The sequence below is a fragment of the Mustelus asterias genome, chromosome 20, assembly GCF_964213995.1.
Source record: "Mustelus asterias chromosome 20, sMusAst1.hap1.1, whole genome shotgun sequence".
NCBI classification, from domain to species: Eukaryota; Metazoa; Chordata; class Chondrichthyes; order Carcharhiniformes; family Triakidae; genus Mustelus; species Mustelus asterias.
Window position 1 is genome coordinate 53807544 of NC_135820.1, and position 25168 is coordinate 53832711.

Consider the following 25168-nt stretch of genomic DNA (forward strand, 5'->3'; position numbering starts at 1 on the left):
ATTAGGGAGGAATTCCAGGATTTTGACCCAGCAACTGCAAAAGAACTGCGATATATTTCCAAGTCAGGATGGTGAGTGGTTTGGAGAGTAACTTGCAAGTGGTGGTGTTCCCGTGTATCTGCTACCCTTGTCCTTCTAGGTGGAAGTGTCGTGGGTTTGGAAGGTGCTGTCTAAGGATCTTTGGTGAATTGCTACAGTGAATCTTGTAGATAGTACACACTGCTGCTATTGGGTGTTGGCGGTGGAGGGAGTGGATGTTTGTGGATGTGGTGTCAATTAAGTGGGCTGCTTTGTCCTGGATGGTGTCAAGCTTCTTGAGTTTTGTTGGAGCTGCACCCATCCAGGCAAACAGGGACTATTCCATCAAACTCCTGACTTATGCCTTGTAGACGCTGGGCAGGCTTTGGGGAGTCAGGAGGTGAGTTACTCGCCGCAGTATTCTTAGCCACTGACCTGCTCTTGTAGCCTCAGTTTATGCGGCAAATCCAGTTGAGTTTCTGGTCATTGGTAACCCCAAGGATGTTGATACAAGTGGTTTATAGCCTACACAGTCACCCTGGGGGAGTTAAAAAGCACTAAGGCACTTAACTGGACAACCAGGGTGCTTCCCAGGACCCTGAGGGCAGAAGTTGTGCCCAAAAGAGCTGCTGGCCATTCAGAGGCTGACAGCTGTACAGAACAGCCACGTTGGCTCTTCCAGGAGGCGTTCGCTGCTGGTTGTACAAGCATTTGAGGCCTATTGTCACTGGATCCCACAGCACGTTATGGTGTGAAGGAAGTTGTAGGTTGGAGTGTGTGGGGTGGGCAACAAAGGCAGGGTGGTGACTTTCAGCAAAGACACCCCCCCCACCCCAGTCCTTCCAGATACCAGGTCCTATGATCAGGCACTGAGTACCTTTTTACCAACTGACGCCTCCAGGAGCCTGCAAATAACCTACTTTTTAGTAAATCAATTGAACTAAATTAAACAAACTAAGGGACAAAACAAGAAGGGCAGCCCCCCCAAAAAGAAGAGAATTACCCAAAACAAAAACAAAGCAGAAAGAAACTTAAAACATTAAACCAAAATGTGATTAAAGGGGCCAATAATACACCCCAGTCCCTGCGGTGCCCAACAACCACAGAAGGCCTTGAGGGTGTTCTCGGACACCACATGCTCCCCCTCCAGGGACACCCGGCCGTGAATATAGCCATGGTAAAGGGTCAGACAGTCGGGTCGGACGACCCCCTCAGTCGCTGCTGCCTGAACATGTTTATAGTGGGTTTGGCTACGTCCAGAAGCAGGTTCACAAGGAGGTTCCCCACCTTTCCCACCCTCCTCTGCAGCGGGCGCCCATAAATCAGGAGCATGGGGCTGAACTGCAAACAAAACACCAATGAAAGATTTTTTAAATAACTAAAAAGGTAGTTCAACCTATAACAATTCATATAGACATGGTCCACGGACTCCACAAGATGCCTGCAAACAGCCCACACAAGGCTCCTTGCATGTGAGCCCTGCATTAAATTGCCCACTGAAGGGCCTCAGTTGATGGCAGGGCAGGAAGGCACGGCAAGGGCCATGCCATGGACTTAATCAGGGTGGAAGTGGAAAGGTGACAGGGTCCCCACCCTCCACCCTTCCGTCTATTTACATGACTCCCCTCACCACCAAACTGGCCACCGGAGAGGGCATTAAATTCTACCCCCCCATCCACAACAGATTGCCTGGATTGCAAATAAGTGAAAACTATTGAATAGATGACCAACACTGTCTAGATTTTTGGATTAGAAATGTTCGTTTTGTTTAGGTAATCTAATCTTTGAGCAGTGTGATTCATGGCGTTAATTGGTGCTTTAATGGGGCATTTGTTTAAAATTGGAGGTGCCTCTATAAATAGGCGGCACAGTAGATTAAATTAATTAACCCCAGTCATCCAAACAATTTAAACTATCAAAGCTGACTGAATTGATTGCAGCTATTCTTCCAAAATAGAACAAAATGATCAAACTGGATATGCAGCTGTGTCAGCATCTGCACACGTGTGTGTCCTGAGTGGAACCCCTCAACCAGGACTCAGTTGTGACGAAGGACCTCCACCCAAGATGTCAACCTGTATTTTTTTTCTCTAAACTTGCAGAGTAATTCCAGCACCTTCTGTCTGATGTCAGATTTGTAGGCTGGAATTCTCCGGCCGTCCATGCCAGCGGGATTCTCCGGTCCCGCCAACAGCGCAAAGCCATCCCGCGGGTTTCCCGCCGGCGTGGATTGACGTCAATGGGAATTCCCATTGACAGCGGCGGGAGCAGAGAATCCCGCTGCTAGCAAACAACGCGCCACCTCCCACTGACGGGAAACATGCGGCTGGGAGGCTGGAGAATCTCATCCGTAGTATGAGATTAATCTGCACTGCCAAAACACCAATAGCTTTTGAATGGGTTATAGGGCTTTGAAGAAATGTATTTGCAAAAACAATTACACAACCATTAGATGTTTTAATCCAATTTTACAGAATGCAGTTTTAAGATGAGAAAGGATGGTTTCATTAAACTGATTTACACTGTCTAACTGGTGTGCACCTGATTTTTGTCACGCCTCTCTGCAGGATCACGACGTACAAGAAGATAAGATCTTTCTCATCTCCCTGTTGATGGCTGAGATGGGGGTACACTCAGTGGCATACGCCTTCCCACAAGTAAAAATTATCACTACTGCTGTCGACAAAAAAGTCAATGATTTGTTCCACATCATCCCTGGCATAGGCAAGTATTTCAAAGCAAAACTATTTCTATGACTCCATCAATATTAAAAAGGAACAGGTGAATATGTTTCCTATCAATATTTCCAGCCATTATATGATCTACTTTCTGATCGGTAAACCTATTTAAGTTAAAGTTTATTTATTAGTGTCACAAGTAGGCTTACATTAACACTGTAATGAAGTTATTGTGAAAATCCCCGAGTTGCCACACCTGTCTGGCTACACTGAGGGAGAATTTAGCATGCCCAATGCACCTAACCAGCATGTCTTTCAGACTGTGGGAGGAAACCGAAGCAGACACGGGGAGAAGATGCAGACTCAGCACGGACAGTGACCCAAGCCTGGGTCCCTAGCGCTGTGAGGCAACAGTGATAATCACCGTGCCACCCCATTTAACCATTTATTTGAAATAAATGGTTAAAATCGGCCTAGCACAGAGAGTAATATTATGTGTACACCCATATTGTCCAGCTTCGAGCAGTAAAAGGACTGTGACGATTACAGGCGGGGGATGGGATGGGTTACCATGAAATTTCCAACCTCTCATTCCCTCACAGTCAAATTCACTGCATTTTCAACTCTGACCAGAGGATTCTCACAGTAATTTCATTGCAGTGTTCATGTAAGCCTAATTGTGACACTTATAAGCTAAACTAAATTGAACCCTAACCGCCTTGCTCTCATTAGTACCTCAAGATCTGGGCCTTGATTATAAGGCCCTTTATTTCCTATTGATTTTTTTTGGGGGGGGCTTTTATGTCCAATTTTTTAAAAGATTCTCTGACATCTTAATATAACCAAAGTTATATTTTATATGAGTTAATGTCATATTAATTAGCCAATTAAAGCTTCTTTCCAGGTTCCCTAATGTGCATTTCTGGAGACTCAGCAGTATGACATGGCGGCTGGGTTAAACACTTTACCCTCTGTGGTTGCACTGTTTGGTGCCAGTGGAATTGTGAACTTTGCTTGCCAAGACTATATTCAACCAATTGTGGGAAACAGAAACTTTGGGACAAAATAAAGAACAGGTTGCTAAGTAATTGCCACTTTGTTTATGACAGTTTGCTAATCTGTCATTTCATTGTGCTTTTGTGATTGCCTTAACTTTGACCCTTTTCATAGAATCCCTACAGTGCAGAAGGAGGCCATTTGGCCTCCTGCACCTACTCTCTGACAGAACATCTCAGCCAGGCCACCACTTTGCTCCATCCCTGTGACCCCATGCATTTACCCCGCCAATACCGCAACCTACACATCTTGGGACACTAAGGATTAATTTAGCATGGCCAATCCAACTAACCTGCTTGTCTCTGACTATGGGAGGAAACCAGAGCATCCGGAGGAAAGCTCCAGAGACATGGGGAGAACAAGCAAACTCCAGACAATCATCTAAGGCTGGAATCAAACCCAGGTCCCTGGCACTGTGAGGTAACAATGCTGAACACTGTGCCACAGTGCCACCATCTCAATTTTCATTACCATTTCATCAACTAATATTAAAAACTCCCTACATTTGCCTAATCAAGGTTCTGTCAAGATACCCTCTTTACCTTGATTTAAAGCAAAATACTGCAGATGCCAGAAATCTAAAATAAGAACAGGAAATGCTGGATTAACTCAGCATGTCTGGCAGCTTCTGTGGAGAGAAACAGAGTTAAGATTTTCGATCTAAGTGATCCTTCTACAGAACCAATTCCTCAAGTCATTCCCAATACAGTACCTTTTCCATTGCTTCTATATCCTGCCCATGGTGGGAAATCCATTCCATGTCCTGATGAGATCAGGATTCTGAAATGAGAACACTCAAACAAAATTCTCACAGTGATGACAGCTATTTGACAGCCATTTCACAATGTTTACGTGCTCCCCTGGTGTTGAGACTCTTTGCAGTGTCCTTTTCAGTTAGCATTCATGTTGTTGGAGGAGTTTCAATTTGAGATGATGGGATGTGGCACATTCTTCTCATTTCAGGTAACTTTGGAGATCGTTACTTTGGAACCGATGCCCCCGCAGACTGATGTGAGGATGATGACTGTGCATCACAAAGCTGCGCATTTTTTACTTCTGCACTTTCAGGCATTACAGATATTCATAGATCACTGGGTGAATTAAATGAGCTTCACACAAAGTGTTGGTCGGATGCACTTTGCAACCTGCATTCTTTAATTGTTATGGACGCAACATCACACGGGTCTTGGATTGGATAAGAAAACCTTTGCTTTGCACCAAAAGTGCTGACTCTAAAAATTCACCCTGTCATCTCCTTTCTTTAGAGTAACTTATTAGCTTACTTCCGAGCAAAATAAAAGAGTTTGATGGTTGTGGTACCTACTAGCTAACAGTATCCTGCAGCCAACTAATTGTTTGTATACAAAATCATTTTTTTTTAAAGAAAATGACTGCATATTCTTGAACTATTAGGAATAATGAAAATCTTTTTCAGAGCTCTGGAAAATTCACTTTTTTATTATTATCATTACACTTTTAGTCATGTAAATGAATTTTAATTTAAAGATAAATGAATGTAAGATTGCGCACAGTTATTTAAGCATTCTCTAAAGTACTGTTTAAAAACTTAATTCAGGGTCACAGCACAGAAGATGTCTTTGCGAGTTGGGTATCCTTGTCGCACTCAGTTTTATGTTGTGGTATCATGACTAAATGCTTTCAATGTGTCCTTTTGTTTTGGACGTTACAAAATCACGGTTATTGCATTACACTTGGAGGTTGTTCCTGAGCACTTTAGAAGAAATTAATTTGTGCAATTTGTCATTCCTATGAAGAGAGTTAGTACGGATTTTGAATGCATTGTAAATCAGTTAATACCTGAGAAAATATTCACTGTAAAGTAATATCTCCACTGTGACCATGATCATTTTTTGTGTGACTATTAGTTATTAGCTACAGTACTTGTAATCTGAAGTTGTTAAGGAATCCTGCCATTAAGATATGAAAATCTGATGTATTTTAAAATTAAAACATTTATATTTTGATCTCTTGACTGTGTTTCCCTTCAGCACTTCCGGTGCACACTGACAGCTTACAATTAGCAAATTGCACATTGCAAACACTTCAATTTTCTGATCATTACATAAATGATTGGAAAAATTCCTCAGTATGACTTTGTGTACAAAATAATATATTTTTAAAGTAAACAACTGCATTTTCTGAACCAGTAGGGAAAAAACCCTGTCAGAATTCTGGAATGTTCACATTTTTTATTATTATTATTACTCTTTTAGTGATGCAAATGATTTTTAATTTAAGATAAATTAATGTAAGATTGCGCACAATGAGTTTAGCATTCTCTAAGCTCTTTAAGCAAGACCACACAGAACTGAAGTAGAAAATCCAGGGAAGAAACTCTCTTCTCCACAGTGAGGGAAGGAAAGAAAAGGGCTAAACACTCAAATATATCACAGCAGCCCATTGGAACAAGGAGCTGACTGCATGCACATCACTAATATAGGGATGCCTCCATGTGACTCCATTCCCACAGCAATGTGGTTGACTCTCAACTGCCCTCGAGCAACTAGGGATGGGCAATAAATGCGGGCCAGCCAGCGATGCTCATGACCCATGAATGAATTTTTAAAAGGAGCCACCATTGCTGTTGGCTTCAGTGCCGCTTTTCCTGCTCGACATCATCCTTTCCGGATATGACAGAAAACCCCGGCCACACTCTTCCAAAGGATGATAACTATTTTGTGTTTTTCAGCCACGCGCTATCCATTTTATTGTGCTTCAGGAGTCAGTGATTTTGATTTGATTTGATTTGGTGTATTATTGTCACATGATATTGTTCCTTGCGCCCTATACAGACGGTTTGAGATGTTGGGTGGATTAGGCGTCAAGACTAATTGAATGTTTTGCGCACAAAGCACACATTCCACTTCTGTTTCACAGAATGTTCACATTTCATAAATTAATTTTATTGATATGTCTAGTGCCAACAATGTAGTCAAATACCTGATCGTGATTTCATCCCATCAATATCTATCCATTACACTGTACTCAGTGCCTGCTTTTGGTCAATCATAAATGTATGTAGCAAATACTTAAACTATCTCAATTAGTTGTCAAACTAAGGTAACTATAACAACAATCTATATTTATTTGACACCTTTCATGTGTGGTAAAACCTCCCAATGCATTTCAGAAGAGTATTATCAAACAACATTTGACACTGATTGATGTAAAAAAAGTTGGATCAGATGACGAAAATGGGAGTCAAGTAAGGGAGGAAAAAAATGGCAGAAAGGTTTAGGGCGGGAATTCCAGAGCTTGACTGTTAATGGTAGAATTATTAAAATCAGGGATGCTCAAGAGACCAGAATTAGATGAGTGCAGATTTCTCAAGGGTTAGCAGGCTGGAAAAGAGAACAAAAATAATGTCATGGAAGGATTTGAAGACCAGGGTGAGAATTTAAAAAATTAAGGTGTTGCTTAATTGGAAGTCAGTGTGGGGTTAGGGGCAAAGAAAACTTAACGCCAATTAAATTACTGGCAGTAGAGTTTTGGATGACCTTTTATTCAAAGAAGATTATGGCCTGAAACATTGGGTGGGATTTTCCACCCCCACAGCACCCACCCCAACCTGTGCTGTGTCTAGCAGAGGCAGTCCACCATTGGCCAGCAGTGGGATCTTCCAGATCCTTGCACCCTCCGCCTTTGGTAAACTCGTGGCAGGGGGCCGCATTGGGACCGGAAGCACTTGTTGGTGGAAATGGTTGGAAAATTTTGGTTATTGAGATTGAATTTTCCCAGCCGTAAGTAGACGGGCAGGGTGGTTGGTAATATGGTGGGGGTGGCATCAGGAGTGGAGCCCGACATCTTCCTGCCACTATGACACATCAGCGGTTGGAACCTCAGCAGTGTTAGTCACCCACTGGATAGCCAATTAAGCCACTAAAGAGGCCAATTAAGGGCAACCTCCCAATGGCACCGTCACTGGAATTTGGAATCTGATCCCCCACTGCATCCCATTGATCACCAGGCCCTGCCTAAAAGTTTATTTATTAGTCACAAGTAAGGCTTACATTAATACTGCAATGAAATTGCTGAAATAGATCTTTGAAGGTGCCTTGGCATTGATGCTCCCTCTTGCATTGAGCAATAGCCTCCCCTAGCAGTGGCACTGCTGAGCTACCAATCCTGGTAGCTCAGCACAAAAGGTAAAAAGCTATTAGAGCCGCCAGACCGGAGGGGCCTCCACAATGATGTTGGCCCTAGCTGTAGCCATTTCAGACTTGTGGCTCCATCATAGGAGCATGGAGCCTCCAAAGTGTTGCTAGGCTCTGGACTCAGCAGAAGGGCCCATCCAACATTGGGGAGGTTCAATTGGTGTGGAATAGTGGATCTTAAGTGGGACCTTAACTGCCTTGACCAGCTGCCCAGCTCTGTGGAGCAGGCTGCTGAACCAGCCCATCCAGGGGAAACTCACATCGCGGTGTGACAAAATCAGGGAGCCCTCCCAATGGAGTTTTCTGATGCTTCCTGGAGAGTGTCTGCATTGGAAAAATCACACTGCAAAATTTGAAAGGAAGATATGTTAAATTATTGTATAATTACTAAATGGCGGCCATTATATTCAATACAAGTGAATCATTAAAAGACATAATCATTAGTAACAGAAAAATCCTGTCTTCAGTCACTAGGTACCACAATAGAATCTTTGCTGTGTAAATATAAATGGTGCAGTGCAATTTCCTTGTAAGGCATACCTTGAACTGCAGAGATAGATTTAGTGTATTTTAAAGATAGTCCCAGGCTGCTATATTGCCAAGGGACTATCCAGTTCAGCAGTGGAAAGTTCATTCATATTTTTATACGTGGAAACGCCATTAGCATTGTGTCAGCAGTTTAACCTCAGGAATGTTTAGTGCTTAAATGACTGTAATTGAATATATATCTATATATGTGTATATATATATAGGTATGAAAAAATATTGCATTGTTGGTTAAATTCAGACCTGGTTTCACTTTGTAACGTACAAGGCAAAACTTAATTGTGCTGCTGCTGTAGAATATATTAGCTCAATTTCACAGTAGTGCACACCACTGACCTCGAAGAAAGCTGCCCACAAAGATCTACAGATCTCTGTGGCAGGGATTTCCCCTTTTCTGGCATTAATTTGCATCTGGCACCAAGTCAAAGGAACGCCAGGCCTCCAGGAACAGTAATGTCAGCAAGAAGGATACGCAACCAATCACATTGAAATGTCCCCATCAATATCCCCCCTCATTTCTCCCAGCCGCCTGTAGAATGAATTTTGGTTTGTTAACTAATATCAGGATGTCCATTAACAGTAGAAACACAAAAACCTAGATATAATCTACATTTAAAAAAAATTATCATGGGTTTGACAGAAGGAAGGATACCACCCCCAGTCATTGATCAGTTAACATGCTAGTCCACAAATGACCAACTTTACTGCATTAAATTTTAAGTTTCCTATGGTGGCATCTCTAAGCTTTTAAGTTCAATCCCATAACCATTTCACTACCATACCGAACGGAGAGCATTTGTTAGGTTTTACATTGTAGTTTGTGTTTTAGTCATTTTAGGAAGAAAATTGAATTGGTAGCAATGATTCGAGACAAGAACACCATTGTTTCAATTTGACAAGCTCAAAATAAAGACCCTTTGAATTACTCTTTAGCGATCTGGACTCGGAATCCAAATTTTTCAGTAACTTCCTAGAAATGCCTCTTTTTTATGTGTCGAATATCTTTAGGGTCAATCTTCCTTTAATAATTTTGCCACATCAACTGTAGCAGAATGACTAAATCAGTGGTATTTATAGGCCTCAAAATCCTCTAACTGTTAAGTATTCTCTAACTTTTCAATGTACTTCCAGCTCACTGCTTCCCACTGCTCCTGTCTCCCTGACTCTCCAGGGGGAATTTTCCCATCCCGTCTACCATGGGAATCCATTGACCTCGGGCAGTATTTTCCGGTTTTGGGGTGAGCATAGCCAGAAATCCCACCCTTCTTCTCACTGCTTCCCTCCCATCACTTCTCCCACTCACTACCTCACTCGCTCCCCCCTCCAAGTTCACCCCTCTGCCACTTGCCCCCTCCCACGCTCACCCTCTCCCTGGCTTACCTCCTCCATGGCTCACACCCTCTCCCACTCACCCCCTCTCCCACTCACCCCCTCTCCCACTCACCCCCTTTCCCGCTCACCCCCTTTCCCGCTTACCCTCTCTCCCGCTCACCCTCTCTCCCGCTCACCCTCTCTCCCGCTCACCCCCTCTCCCGCTCATCCCCTCTCCCGCTCACCCCTTCCCGCTTGCCACCCTCCAGCTTGCCCCCTCTCCCGCTCCCCCCCTCACCCGCTCACCACCTCTTCCACTTGCCCCTTCTCATCACATCTCCCACTTGCCCCCTCCTACAAACCACCTCTTCCATTCTCCCACTTGTCCCTTTCCCTCTCACCATTTCTCCCACTTGCCCCCACTCCCATTTGCCACCTCTCCCACTCGCCCCCTCTCCCTCCAGCTCCATCTCCCACTAAGATTGCCTATTTGCACCTCTGCAACATCGCCCACTTTCATACTATCCCAATTGTCCTGCTACTGAAACCCCCCTTCATGCCTCTTTGACCTCTAGACTTGACTATTCCAATGGCTGGGTTTGCACACTCTAACCCTCGTAAAGTTGAAGTCATCCAAAGCTTCGCTGCTCAGGCTTTAACTTGCACCAAATCCCCTTCATCTATTCACTCCTGTGCTCACTGAGATACACTGGCATTACCGTCAATTAAATTTTACACAAAGCAAAATAATCTGTTGGGATTTACACGTGATTGAGCTAGAAGCTTCACAAAGGGTGTTTTATTAATGTTGAAATGTGATATTATGCAAATATAAAATTAGTCACTTATTAGTCCAAATTCTGAATACTGCTGAATAAGGAGCCATGCAGTCAAAGCTTTTCTCAAGCAATACTCAAATATAAAATCAGTTTTTCAGAGCTAGTGATCGAGGCTAGTTAACAGTAATTATAAATTCAGTCTGCCATTAAAATGTAATAAAATTTAATGGGTATAGTTTTCTACTTTCTCAATGGTGAGAAGCTAGAAACACTGGAGGTCTGAAGAGTTCCAAGTAAGCAGATCATTAAAATGTCAAGATCAGGTACCAAAAATTAGCAGCATGGCTAATAGAATGCTAGCCCTTACATCTAAAAGGATATGATACAAAGGGGAGATGTTATGCTTCAGCTATACAAAGTCCTGTGTAGGCTACACCTGGAATGCTGTGCGCAGTTCTGGTCTCCACATCTGAGGAAGGACATACGTGCACTGGAGGTGGTACAGCAAATGTTGACTAGATTGTCTCCTTGGATGAGATGGTTGTCCTATGATGCGAGGTTGAGTGAATTGGGCCACTACTCTCTGAAGTTTGGAAGAATGAATGGTGCTGTAATTGAAACTTACAGAATTATGAAGGGGTAAAAATTAGATACAGAAAGGTTGTTTCCCAGCCTGGGGAATCTAGAATGGCAGGGGCGCTGTCAGGACAAGGGACCAATCATTTAGAATTGAGAGAAAGAGAAATGTCTTCATTCAAAGGGTGATGAATCTGCGGAATTCTTTATCCCAGAGGGTTACTCAATCATTGAATATATTCAGAGGCTGGGTTAAGCAGATAAGGTGATCATGCCACCCTGAGTGTCAGCCAGGGTGGCACAGTGGTTAGCATTGCTGCCTCACAGCACCACGGATCCAGGTTCAATTCCAGCCTTCAGTGACTGTGTGGAACTTGCACATTCACCCCGTTTCTGTGTGGGTTTCCTCCAGGTGCCCCGATTTCCTCCCACAGACCAAAGATGTGCGGGTTAGGTGGATTGCCCATGCTAAATTGACCTTTAGTGTCCCAGGATGTGTAGGTTAGGGAGATTAGCTGGGTAAATTTTGATTTAATTTATGGTCACATGTATTGGGATACAGTGAAAAGTATTGTTTCTTGTGCGCTATACAGACAAAACATAACATTTATAGCGTACATGGGGAGAAGGAAAGGAGAGAATGCAGAGTGCAGTGTTACAGTTACAGCTAGGGTGTAGAGAAATATCAACTTAATATATTGTATATATGATACGAAGGTCTGAGGTCACGTACCAACCGACTCAAGAGCAGCTTCTTCCCTGCTGCCATCAGACCATTCATAAGTTTGGTGGCAGCAGAGAAGAAGCTGTTCTTCAGTTGGTTGGTACATGAGCTCAGACTTTTGCAACTTTTTCCCAGCGGAAGATGGAAGAGGGTGTGTCCGAGGTGCGTGGAGTCCTTGATTATACTGGCTGCTTTTCCAATGCAGCAAGAAGTGTAGATGCAGTCAATGGATGGGAGGCTGGTTTAACGATGTGGGATGACAGTGATATGGCCTGGGTAAGATACTTCGTGGGAGAGTCGGTGCAGACTCCATGGGCCAGGTGCATCGTCGGGATGCCATGATTCTATGATCATATTAAATGCTGGAGCAGACCCGACCGTCAGATGATCCACTCCACCTTGTATTTCTTATTTTCATATATTCAAGGGTTTTTACAGTCAGACTAATTGTGCACAATGGCAAGTCCTTCTCAGTTCAGTAATTTTTAATGGATTGCAGATGGTGACAACTTCAACAGCATATCCTGTATATAAACATAGAATCACTGACAACAAGCTCTGGATTTTTTATGTTTAGCTGCACATTTCTATTGCAAAATTCAGGCTAATTTATTCTCCTTTGATTTGTGAGCTTGAACTGCTTTTGTTGTCTGACACACGAACCTATATCCTGAATTTGGATTCCACACTGTAAAGTCTGTTTTCGGAATGGTCGGAGACATCAGTCAAGAATTTTTGTCTTCCAAAGCACAAATCCCTTTGTTAAAGCCTGACTAATTGAGGATACAAAAGGTGATGGTGAGCATGTAAATCTGCCACTTGCCTTTGGAGCTCCAAGTACATGATTGACACCTACAAGTTTTTAATGAGAAAAGCAAAGAATATATGGAAAACCTCACATGTTGTTATAGCTGCTGTCCTGTCACCAAATTACTGTCTGTGTAAGCTGTAAATTGTTACATTTGACAATAAAGGTCATCTCTGTAAAGAAACAGTGATCAGGTGAAATTGTTGGCTATATCTCTACAGCGCAACTGTTTTTTTTAATGCAAATTTCCTTCATAAATAATTGGTGAAGAAGAAACTGCTCAAAAGATCAGTTCGTTATCTTCCTATTCTATCATGTAAGTGAAATGCTAATTGGTGTAAGAATGTTACAATGCTGTTCAGTAGTCAATAGTAAACTGGAAACCAAATAATTCTCCTTTCAATACTTTTTGACAGTTGCATTTGGAACAATGCTATTTTTATGAGATTATTGGGCGGCACAATAGCACAGTGGTTAGCACTGCTGCCTCACAGTGCCAGGGACCTGGATTTAATTCTTGGCTTGGGTGGCTGTCTGTGTGGAGTCTGCGCATTCTCCCCATGTCCGTGCGGGTTTCCTCCAGGTGCTCCGGTTTCCTCCCACAGTCTGAAAGACCTGCTGGTTAGGTGCATTGGCTATGCTAAATTCTCCCTCAGCGTAGCTGAACAGGCGCCAGAGTGGGGCGACTAGGGGATTTTTACAGTGACTTCATTGCAGTATTAATGTAAGCCTACTTGTGGCACTAATAGCAATTTCTGTCCTGTGTGAGATACTCTAATGAACAGTTCTGTACAAAAGCCAAATGAATTTAGTATATACCATTATCTATTTCATTTCAATGAGTGTAGACATTAGGATATATATTTCACCAATTAAATATGTGTATCTATCCATTTTTGGTCTGTGTTGAAATCCATCTGCCATACTCCTGTCATCACACTTAAAACCTATGTCTCTGATGCGCGATTGATTCACACGGGAGGCTAGGACGTACCCGGGAATAAAGGCTTTTATTCACGACAAAATAGGAGCACACTACTTAACAATATTATCCCAGACTAAAGGCTACTAGGAAGTAGCAGTGACCTTTATACTCCTGTAAGAAGGCGGAGCCAAACGGAGTGTACCACATAAACAATGATAACAGGTGGAACACCCAAACCCTAACCCCAACAGTAACAAGAGTAACATATGTACAAGTACCCATAGTGGTAACCATCTATGGTTCACCACAGTCTCATTATAATTTTTTTGCTCCCATCTAATCACTTTGCACCAAACTTTTTGTCATCTGCAAACTTGGATATATGGCTCTCTATTGTGTTCTCAAAATTGTCAATAACTATTGACTGATAAACACTGAACTTCGACAAGGCCCACGTTAAGAGTGTGATAAAATGCTCCTGCATTCCTGGATAAAGTCAGTTCTAACAATACTCAAGCAGTTCAGCAACATCTATGACAAAACAGCTCCCTTGGTTAGCACCCCATCACCGTCACCTTAAACATTCACCAGCTATAGTGTGTGCCTTACACAAGATGCCACTTACCAAGGTTCTTTTGACAACACCACCCAAACCGTCTACCACCTGAAAGGACAAAGGAGCTTGGGAACACCACCAACTGCAAGTTCTCTTTCAATTAATACCATCAATTAACACACCATCCTAACCTGGAACTATAATGCCATTTTTTCACTGCCAGTGGGTCAAAATACTGAAGCTCTCTTCCTAACAGCACTACGGGTTTACCTACACCGCATAGACTGCAGCTCTTCAAGAACCACATACAATGGCAGATAATCCACAATCCATTTGTATGGAATCGTGAACAAAACTTTCCTAAACAGGATTGTGTTGGAATGATTTGCTGATCGGATGCCAGCATACCATATGTTGTAGCTGTTGCTCAGTATAACAAGCAATGAAGGAGTGGTAAGGTTAGCTGAGGGCGTTACGTGGACCAGTTGTAAAGATATATAATAGATTAACAGGTTAACTAATTGTGTGCATGCTTTAGTTAATTATCTGATGTTGGGTAGCCACAGCTCATGAATTCTAATGCTGGTCATCCACTGCAACTATTCCTAAGTATAGCATGAACCCTGACCAACACATCTTGCTTGGTTTGTTACATTACTTTGCATAAGAACATGGGAACAGGATTAGGCCATTCAGGCCTCCTTCTGCACTGTCATGATTCTATGATTCTATGAATTAAGGAAACTCCAGCTGATGATCGATGCAACTGACAACATCACCTGTGGGCAGGAGTTTGCCACCACCACGACGTGTGGTTTCAGATGCTCCCAAGCAGATGCCAGCCCTGTAAAAAAGACATCAGCAGAGCTCTTCCCTCACTACCTGCACGGGACAACTTCATGAGTGGGATTGTTGGGATTGCCAGGTCCCACTGAAAATCAATGGACACTTGGCTAGGCTGCCGCACCCCCTGCAGAGGGTTCCACCATAGAAGGGTGGGAAAATCCTAGCCCACATGTGGCACTTGCGGCAAACATTTAGCCTGTTCAGTCATCAAAAGAAGTGCAGCAGATGATCTCATCTAACCACAGCAAAATTCTGAGGTTGCATTCCCAGCATCTGCCCCAGATGAAGCAAGCCAACCACGAGATTTATTTTAGATGAGTATAAGGAAATCCCACAAAGCCTATTCTCCCTGAAGGAATTAGTCACATTTTACAGTTGGCCTCAAATCTGCTCGCACAGGGAGTGGCTGACTGAAAAATAGTCACACTTTGTTATTTAAACTCAGCTGGAATAAACAATATAAATTGACTTAATATGGGTTGTGTGATTATACTGAAAATGAGTTCATTTGTGATAGTTCAAAGTTTCTCATCAATTTTTCTTTTCAATTACTCTATAGTTCCAGAATTACAACAACTTCAAACTGTCGCAGGTTGAATAAATACCTTTATTTTAAAATTGCATACATTGAAAACTTTGAAGGAGGTTCACTATTCAAAAGCTAAATCAGCCATGAATAATTTCCTGTTTGTAGACGCTTCACCTAGATTTAACCTCATGACTCAATCAATCTCAATTACTCAAAACTTATTGTAATTTGGTAGTTTGGCAAGAATGGTAAATCAGCGTGAATCAGGGTGTGAATCACAAGTTAGATCAATCTGGGGGTTGGAAGAGGCAGATCAGGAGAAGAGGATGAGGGGCCAGTCAAGTAGCCCACTGATCCTAATTGGGGAGAATCGTGGGGGTACGGGGTGGAATTATAGCTCTGAAGATTGGGTGAGGAGGATGCAGATATTTGGAGGCCTCTTGATAACATTGCAGACTTATGAGAGAAGGTGATTGGATGGGCATCTAAACCCAGTTGCCAAAATCTGTATTCAGGATGTAGAAGGTTCTTTGGAACAGTATGCAGATAGCCCAACTAGAGAGGGGGCTGTACTGGAAAATGAGTGCTGGGAAATGAGCCCGGTCAGGTCGTCAAAGTTTCGGTCGGGGAACATGTGGCAAATAGTGACCACAACTCTGTTAACTTTAGGATAGTAATGGACAAGGACGAGTGTTGTCCTAAGGGCAGGGTGCTAAATTGGGGGAAGGCTAACTATAGCCGGATTAGGCAGGAATTGGTGGCCGTTGATTGGGAGAGGCTGTTCGGGGGTAAGTCCACGTCTGGCATGTGGGAGTCTTTTAAGGAACAGTTGATAAGGCTGCAGGACAGGCATGTGCCTGTAAAAAGGAAGGATAGGAAAGGTAGGATTCGAGAGCCGTGGATAACCAGGGAAATTGAGGATCTGATCAAAAAGAAAAGAGAGGCGTACGTTAGGTCCAGGCAACTGAAAACAGATGGAGCTCTGGAGGAATACAGAGAGAGTAGGAAAGAACTCAAACGGGGAGTTAGAAGGACAAAAAGAGGTCACGAAAAGTTCTTGGCAGATAGGATTAAGGAGAATCCAAAGGCATTTTATTCATATGTTAGCAACAAAAAAGTTGTCAGGGAAAAAGTTGGACCTCTCAGGGACAAAGGAGGGGAATTATGCTTAGAACCCAAGGGAATAGGGGAGATCCTAAATGAATACTTTGTATCGGTATTCACAAAGGAGAGGGACTTGTTGACTGGGAGTGTCTCAGAGGGAGGTGTTGACCCGTTAGAGAGAATCTCTATTACAAGGGAGGAAGTGTTAGGTATTTTAGGTAATATTAAAACTGACAAATCCCCAGGGCCTGATGGCATCTATCCTAGACTGCTCAGCGAGACAAGAGAGGTAATTGCTGGGCCTCTGACGGAAATCTTTGTCTCTTCATTGGACACAGGTGAGGTCCCTAAGGATTGGAGGATAATGAATGTGATACCGTTATTTAAGAAGGGTAGCAGGGATAACTCGGGTAATTATAGGCCAGTGAGCTTGACGTCCGTGGTAGGGAAGTTGTTGGAGAGGATTCTTAGAGACAGGATGTATGCGCATTTAGAACGGAACAATCTCATTAGTGACAGACAGCATGGTTTTCTAAGAGGGAGGTCGTGCCTTACAAATTTGGTGGAGTTTTTTGAGGAAGTGACAAAAACGGTTGACGAAGGAAGGGCCGTGGATGTCGTCTATATGGATTTCAGTAAGGAATTTGACAAAGTCCCTCATGGCAGGTTGGTTAAGAAGGTTAAGGCTAATGGGATACAAGGAGAGGTGGCTAGATGGGTAGAAAACTGGCTTGGCCACAGGAGACAGAGGGTAACAGTCGAAGGGTCTTTTTCCGACTGGAGTTCTGTGACCAGTGGTGTTCCGCAGGGCTCTGTACTGGGACCTCTGCTATTTGTGATATATATAAATGATTTGGAAGAAGGTGTAACTGGTGTTATCAGCAAGTTTGCGGATGACACGAAAATGGCTGGACTCGCGGATAGCGATGAACATTGTCGGACAATATAGCAGAACATAAATAGGCTGGAAAATTGGGCGGAGAAATGGCAGATGGAATTTAATCCAGATAAATGCGAAGTGATGCATTTTGGAAGAACTAATGTAGGGGGGAGTTATACAATAAATGGCAGAGCCATCAAGAGTATAGAAACACAGAGGGACCTAGGTGTGCAAGTCCACAAATCCTTGAAGGTGGCAGCACAGGTGGAGAAGGTGGTGAAGAAGGCATATGGTATGCTTGTCTTTATAGGATGAGGTATAGTGTATAAAAGCTGGAGTCTGATATTGCAGCTGTATAGAACACTGGTTAGGCCACATTTGGAGTACTGCGTCCAGTTCTGGTTGCCGCACTACCAGAAGGACGTGGAGGCTTTAGAGAGAGTGCAGAGAAGGTTTACCAGGATGTTGCCTGGTATGGAGGGTCTTAGCTATGAGGAGAGAGTGGGTAAACTGGGCTTGTTCTCCCTGGAAAGACGGAGAATGAGGGGAGACCTAATAGAGGTGTACAAAATTATGAAGGGTATAGATAGGGTGAACAGTGGGAAGCTTTTTCCCAGGTCGGAGGTGACGATCACAAGGGGTCACGGGCTCAAGGTGAGAGAGGCGAGGTATAACTCAGATATCAGAGGGACGTTTTTTACACAGAGGGTGGTGGGGGCCTAGAATGCGCCGCCAAGTAGGGTGGTGGAGGCAGACACGCTGGCATCGTTTAAGACTTACCTGGATAGTCACATGAGCAGTCTGGGAATGGAGGGATACAAACGAATGGTCTAGTTGGACCAATGAGCGGCACAGGCTTGGAGGGCCGTAAGGCCTGTTTCCTGTGTTGTACTGTTCTTTTTTCTTTGTTTATGTGACTCCACTAAGTCCTCATTTCCATGAAGCTACTGGGTTTCCCCACACTGTGGGAACCAAGCTAGCAGCAGTTATCTGACAATCTGTAATGAGTCTTGTAGCCTCATGATCACATCCCAACCCTCTTCCTTAGACCATTTTTTTATATTTAATCTGGGTTAAAATCCCACCACTGCAGATGGTGAAATTTGAATTCAATAAAAATCTGAAATTAATAGTCTAATTCTGACCATGCAACTATTGGCAATTGTTCTAAATGAGTGGTTTACTAATATCCTTCAGGGTAGGAAATCTGCCATCCTTACCTGATCTGGCCTACATGTGTCTCCAGATACACAACAATGTGACTGACTCTTAATTGCCCACTGAAATGGCCTAGCAAACCAATCGGTTCAAGGGCAATTAGGGATAGGGAATAAATGCTGGCCTCAGCTTGTGATGCCCACATCCCCTAAATGAATGAAAGAAAAAATTCCCACATTAACTTTGCTTTCTTCTCCACAGATGCTGCCTGACCTGCTGAGTATTTGCAACCACAGCATTTTATTTTGTACTTTATAAATCCGAGTCGATTTTCACACCACGTGGCTTAAAACTGAAGCATTATGAGCTTATCTCACTATCACTCTGAAGCCTACTTAGTCCCTGACTTGTACTAACATCAACGTGAAATCAAAATAATTTCTCACAGATGCTAAACTTAAAAAATACTCATGCTCATTTAAACTGATTAAGCAAACATCTCCAAATTTGAGTTCCTGAGAGCCCTGGACACCATTTTTAAAGGTTCATTCACACATTCCAAATTTGACCTTATTTAGATATACCACGCACCAGCAAAAAAATATTGGGTTAGAAATCATGAAACATTACCAATTACAGTCACTGTTTAATATAAATCAAGTGCTTATGTGGGAGGATAAAACAATCAACTACAATGGTAGCCAAACTGTTCCACTACAGTTACAGCACCGACATCTACCCAACAGCATGGAACATTTCCCAGTTATGTTCTGTTCAAGTAATCCTGTGCAAACACTTTCAGAGAGACTGAAGAAGTAAATATAGAAATCTGGCTCATATCACAACAGAGGTTCATGGTGGCACAGTGGTTAGCACTGCTGCTTCACAGTGCCAGGGACTTGGATTCAATTCCCAGCATAGGTCACTGTCTGTGCAGAGTCTGCACATTCTCCCCACATTTGTGTGGGTTCCCTCCGGGTGCTCTGGTTTCCACCCACAAATCTGAAAGAAAGGCTGGTTAGATGCACTGGCCATGCTAAATTCTCCCTCAGTGTACCCGAACAGGTGCCGGAGTAGGGGATTTTCACAGTAACTTCATTGCAGTGTTAATGTAAACCTACTTGTGACACTAATAAATAAACATTGTTACAATCCTGGACCGCTGCATAAAACGTTACTGCAACAATTTAAGTTAACATTTCCCATCTTTATTGTCGGTACTAATGTGAGAGGAATATTCTTAAAAGAGTTTTGAAAGCTCTTATCCCGTCTTCAGAGACATCAAAATGTGTTGCTTCAAAATACATAAAGTTCTGTTGCATACTAACTCGTGTTCACTGTGCAGCAAAATCATTTTGTTCCTCGTGTACTCATTTAACCTGGTACTTCTGTCATCAACTCTCTTCTGTACAGGAGGCAACCATTGTTGTCATGCAAGAGGTTACAGCACAAAAGATAAAATCCTATAAGGGAAAATACAGATAAGTTTTGCAAAATTTATTATTATTGTCCATATAAAGCCTTAACAGAAAATCTTTTATACAGGATAGAAGTTGACGTTAAAATTAAGGCAGGATCTAGACAGACAGAAAGCTTCTTTAGAATTCCAAACACTTGTGTTAAGACTATTTGGTTACTAAAATTGCTGAAATTAATATCATTACTGAAGTTTTCAGAGCTGTGTTCTCCAAAGACTGGTGGAGAGTTGTAAAAACAAACAATATGTTTGTCAAAGCTATAGTAGGGTTTGAACCCTAGATTTACATCTATTTCATATTAAACATTCCCTGAACATGATTTTAACCATTGTCATAAACACTGAACAAACAAAAAATTTTGTCAATCGACCTCCAACTCTTTAAACCACACCTCATTCCAAGTATACTATCCTACTTTTTAACAACATGTTGTTAAGATTGTCAGGAAAAGATTATTTTTCTGGGAGGACCGTCTACTTTCTGTAAACAAAGGTTAGAGAGCCAAACTTCCCTTTGCTCCACTATGGCCAATGAGAAGAATTACTGAGAATATGGAGACAAGGCAATTGACTTTTCTTGGATTGATTTGCCATTTGGGATCAATATATGCAAGCTGTCTGTTTGATACAGGAGGGCTTTTTTGCTGACCAAACTGGTGAGACTCCCAACAGATTTTTGTCCCTGAAACTCTGGAATTCTTAGCTTGCATGTTTTAACAATACTTCCTGCAGGAAAGTTCCCCAGAATCTCCTTTTGTGTTGCTACCGATAACTTTCAATTTACGACAATCTTGTTTGGATTTATTTCCCCCGTTTACCATCACGAGTTGCCTAACTGAGCTGTGTAATTACTTTCATCTGACACAATAGCTGGGGCGGCTCGGTGGCACAGTGGTTAGCACTGCTGCCTCACAGCACCAGGGACCTGGGTTCAATTCCGGCCTCAAGTCACTGTCTGTGTGGAATTTGCACTTTCTCCCCATGGCTGCCTGGGTTTCCTCCGGGTCCAGTTTCCTCCCACAGTCCAAAGATGTGCAGGTTACGTTGATTGGCTATGCTAAATTGACCCTCGTGTCAGGAGGATTAGCAGGGTAAATGTGTGGGATTATGGGGAAATGGCCTGGGTGGGATTGTGGTTGGTACAGACTTGATGTGCCAAATGGCCTCCTCCTGTACTGTGGGGATTCTATGGTTAAGTCAGGCTCATGTGTAGATTATTGTGTCCCATTTATGTTTAGAAGTGGGTTATGATGTTTTATTGATTTGCTTAAATGTTTGAAGAAAGCTTATTTAATTAAATCTGTAGAATTGTATGGGGGATGATGTACTGGAAATGCTGAAAAACCGGTGGCCTGCTGCCACTTAATCTAAGTAATTGTTCATAAGGTAATGGTTGGGATGAGTCCAATAATCCAATCCTCAGATGGCTGACTTTTGTGCAGTTCATTAAATAATGTATTAATTCCCCCTGTCCGTGATGGTCAACTCGTATTGGAACACAGCTCCAGGGATGGTGGTGGCCTCATGATGTTCAATTATTTCTCAAGTAGGACTCTGGTCAATAGGCATTGGTGTGAGCATAATAATGTCTTTAATCCATTTCCACCTATATGTGATTCTATAAAGAACCAATGGATAGCAATCAGAATAGAGAATGTTTCTTTGCCCAGCAGACAATGAAGCCAACTGTACATTCTCACCATCACTTTGGCTGAGATCAGTTAATGTGCCATAACACAGGATTCCTGCAGGAAATACATAAACCTATTGAGCACTGATCAAAATGTTTCTGATTATGATTATGACAGAAATCATCAAACACTGGATTTATTCTTTGATGCGTTAGAATCAGAAAATGAGATGTAAGGGTAAATTTTTGCATCTGATGAAGTTTAATCCTGAATTGTTAAATTCTACTGCAAATATAACCAGAAATGTTACACACTGCACAAGGCACCACAATCCCAGAAGCAATCTCTAGCAATCCAGACTCATGCGTAACATTCATATGCTCTACCTCACCCTTACACCTAACCCATGCTGTAAGCCCACACCCACATCTCACAGTTTCCACAGACTTCCAGCAATGGCAGTCACATCACCCAACACAATGAACACATTCACTGACATTCTTCCCTCTCTCATGCAAGACAGGGTGGCGCGCAATAGGAGAGAGAAGCAAAGAACTGGAGGGGAACAGGCATGATTGCACATTCTCACCACATGGAGAGGCATGCATTATTGACATGGCTGTCACTGAGACTGTGGCAAGAGGTGTCGCTGAATTCATCGAGGAGAACATTATGTTGCTGCATTCTGAAATCCCATTTCACCCTCATTTCACAATGTGCGTGAAGTATAGCTAAGAAAGACACTATAGTTAACAAAGTCCACCAACGCCTCTACTTTCTCAGAAGACGGAGGAAATTTGGCATGTCAGCTACAAATCTCACCAACCTTTATAGATGCACCATAGAAAGCATTCGTTCTTGTTGTATCACAGCTTGGTATGGTTCTTGCTCTGCCCAAGACCGCAAGGAACTACAAAAGGTCGTGAATATAGCCCAATCCATCACGCGAACCAGTCTTCCATCCATTGACTCTGTCTACACTTCCCACTGCCTCGGTAAAGCAGCCAGTGAAATTAAGGACCCCACGCACCCCGGACATTCTCTTTTCCATCGGGAAAAAGATACAAAAGTCTGAGGTCAAGTACCAACCGACTCAAGAACAGCTTCTTCCCTGCTGCTGTCAGACTTTTGAATGGACTTACCTTGCATTAAGTTGATCTTTCTCTCCACCCTAGCTATGACTGTAACACTACATTCTGCACTCTCTCATTTCCTTCTCTATGAATGGTATGCTTTGTGTAGCGCGCAAGAAACAATACTTTTCACTGTATGTCAATACATAATAAATCAAAACAAAGTACAAGCTAAAGATAGTGTAACAATGCACCTCTTTCTTTCCATCCATCCCCCACACCACCTCCACTCCTGTATATTTATGTGCTTCAGAGCTGTGTAGAGATAACACTAGTTTCTATGTGTGTGACAAAAATGTATTCACAGTGCTTTAAAATGGCTGCTCTTTCATGCTTCCAGCAGCGAGATTTCAGCTTCGTTTACTTTTCTCAGAATCTATACCCAGGCATAATTAATCAAGCACAGTGAGCATCAATAGTAAACCACTCACATAATCAAACACAGAACATGTTTCTCTCTTGTAAAGCTAAAGACCTTATTTTAAATTAAACCCTTCTAAACTACAAACATATTGTGTGGAATTTTACGACCTCGCTCGAGCGAGGCTGGTAAAATCCTGCCCGAGTCCAATGGAGAATGCTGTTCTGCGAGCCTCACCCGCCCCTGATTCCGAGGCAGGAGAGGCGGTAAAATTCCAGCCATAGAGTCATTACTTAGAGTTCAGCTCATCTATTTCTCTAAATACTGAAATAGTCCCTGAGATAGAAAGGTCTCTGTTGACTGTGCTGAGATCCACAAACTTGAGCTTGCGGTTCTGCATAATCAAATTGGTTGCATGACCCTGCAAGATGCTCAATCTTGAAGTATTACTGATGAAGACAATATGACTATCTGTATGTGTGCAGAGGTTAATGTTAGATTCTGATGCAGCTAACAATATAGTTTGATGTTAGTGATTGGTGCAGAGAGTTCTAATAGTAGTACAATACAACACTGTTCTACAATAGTGGTAAATATGCCAATATTCACAAGTGCAAATGTAGGCTCGCACTTCTCATTTTCCAGTAGAGTATTTGCATTTAGTTTCTAAAACTGCACACCCTGCTTTTCCCGGTTGTGTACATATCTCTGACTACAAATGAAATTTCTCTGTGTTATTTAGATTGGCACAGCATTACTAATTGAAGTAGTAACTTCTTAATAAATTTAATCCTGACTTTTCTTTGGCCTGAAGATGGGCACACTCTGAGAGCACTTACCACCGTGTTGGATATTGGCGTGTTTCTGTGAGCTGCTCAAACATTCACTAGCCTTCTGCTCCGAGATATTGAAATGATGAGATCTTTATTTGTTGTCATACATGTTCATAGAACCATAGAACCATAGAAAATTACAGCTCAGAAACAGGCCTTTTGGCCCTTCTTGTCTGTGCCAAACCATTTTTTGCCTAGTCCCACTGACCTGCACTTGGACCATATCCCTCTATACCCCTCACATCCATGAACCCATCCAAATTTTTCTTAAATGTTAAAAGTTTACCACTTTATCTGGCAGCTCATTCCACACTCCCACCACTCTCTGCGTGAAGAAGCGCCCCCCCCTAATATTCCCTTTAGACTTTTCTCCTTTCACCCTTAACCCATGCCCTCTGGTTTTTTTCTCCCCTGGCCTCAGCGGAAAAAGCCTGCTTGCATTCACTCTATCTATACCCATCAAAATCTTATACACCTCTATCAAATCTCCCCTCATTCTTCTACGCTCCAGGGAATAAAGTCCCAACCTATTCAATCTCTCTCTGTAACTCAGCTTCTCAAGTCCCGGCAACATCCTTGTGAACCTTCTCTGCACTCTTTCAACCTTATTTACATCCTTCCCATAACTAGGTGACCAAAACTGTACACAATACTCTAAATTTGGCCTCACCAATGCCTTATATAACCTTACCATAACACTCCAACTTTTATACTCGATACTCCGATTTATAAAGGCCAATGTACCAAAGGCACTCTTTACGACCCTATCCACCTGTGACGTCACTTTTAAGGAATTCTGTACCTGTATTCCCAGATCCCTCTGTTCAACTGCACTCTTCAGAGTCCTACCATTTACCCTGTACGTTCTACTTTGGTTTGTCCTTCCAATGTGCAATATCTCACACTTGTCTGCGTTAAATTCTATTTGCCATTTTTCAGCCCATTTTTCTAGTTGGTCCAAATCCCTCTGCAAGCTTTGAAAACCTTCCTCACTGTCCATTACACCTCCAATCTTTGTATCATCAGCAAATTTGCTGATCCAATTTACCCACATTATCATCCAG

General features: G+C 42.6%; 1 protein-coding gene across 3 annotated transcripts in view; it reads left to right on the forward strand.

The window, feature by feature from the left end:
* Positions 1–5737, forward strand: part of LOC144508544 (uridine-cytidine kinase-like 1) — a 137047-nt gene extending 131310 nt beyond the window's left edge. For all 3 annotated transcript variants that reach the window (XM_078236574.1, XM_078236573.1, XM_078236575.1), the window contains exons 14-15: positions 2586–2742; positions 4716–5737. In XM_078236574.1, the coding sequence (XP_078092700.1) occupies positions 2586–2742; positions 4716–4762 (204 nt within the window). In that variant the 3' untranslated portion in view covers positions 4763–5737. The remainder of the gene's footprint in view (positions 1–2585; positions 2743–4715) is intronic.
* The last annotated feature ends 19431 nt before the right edge of the window (positions 5738–25168 follow it).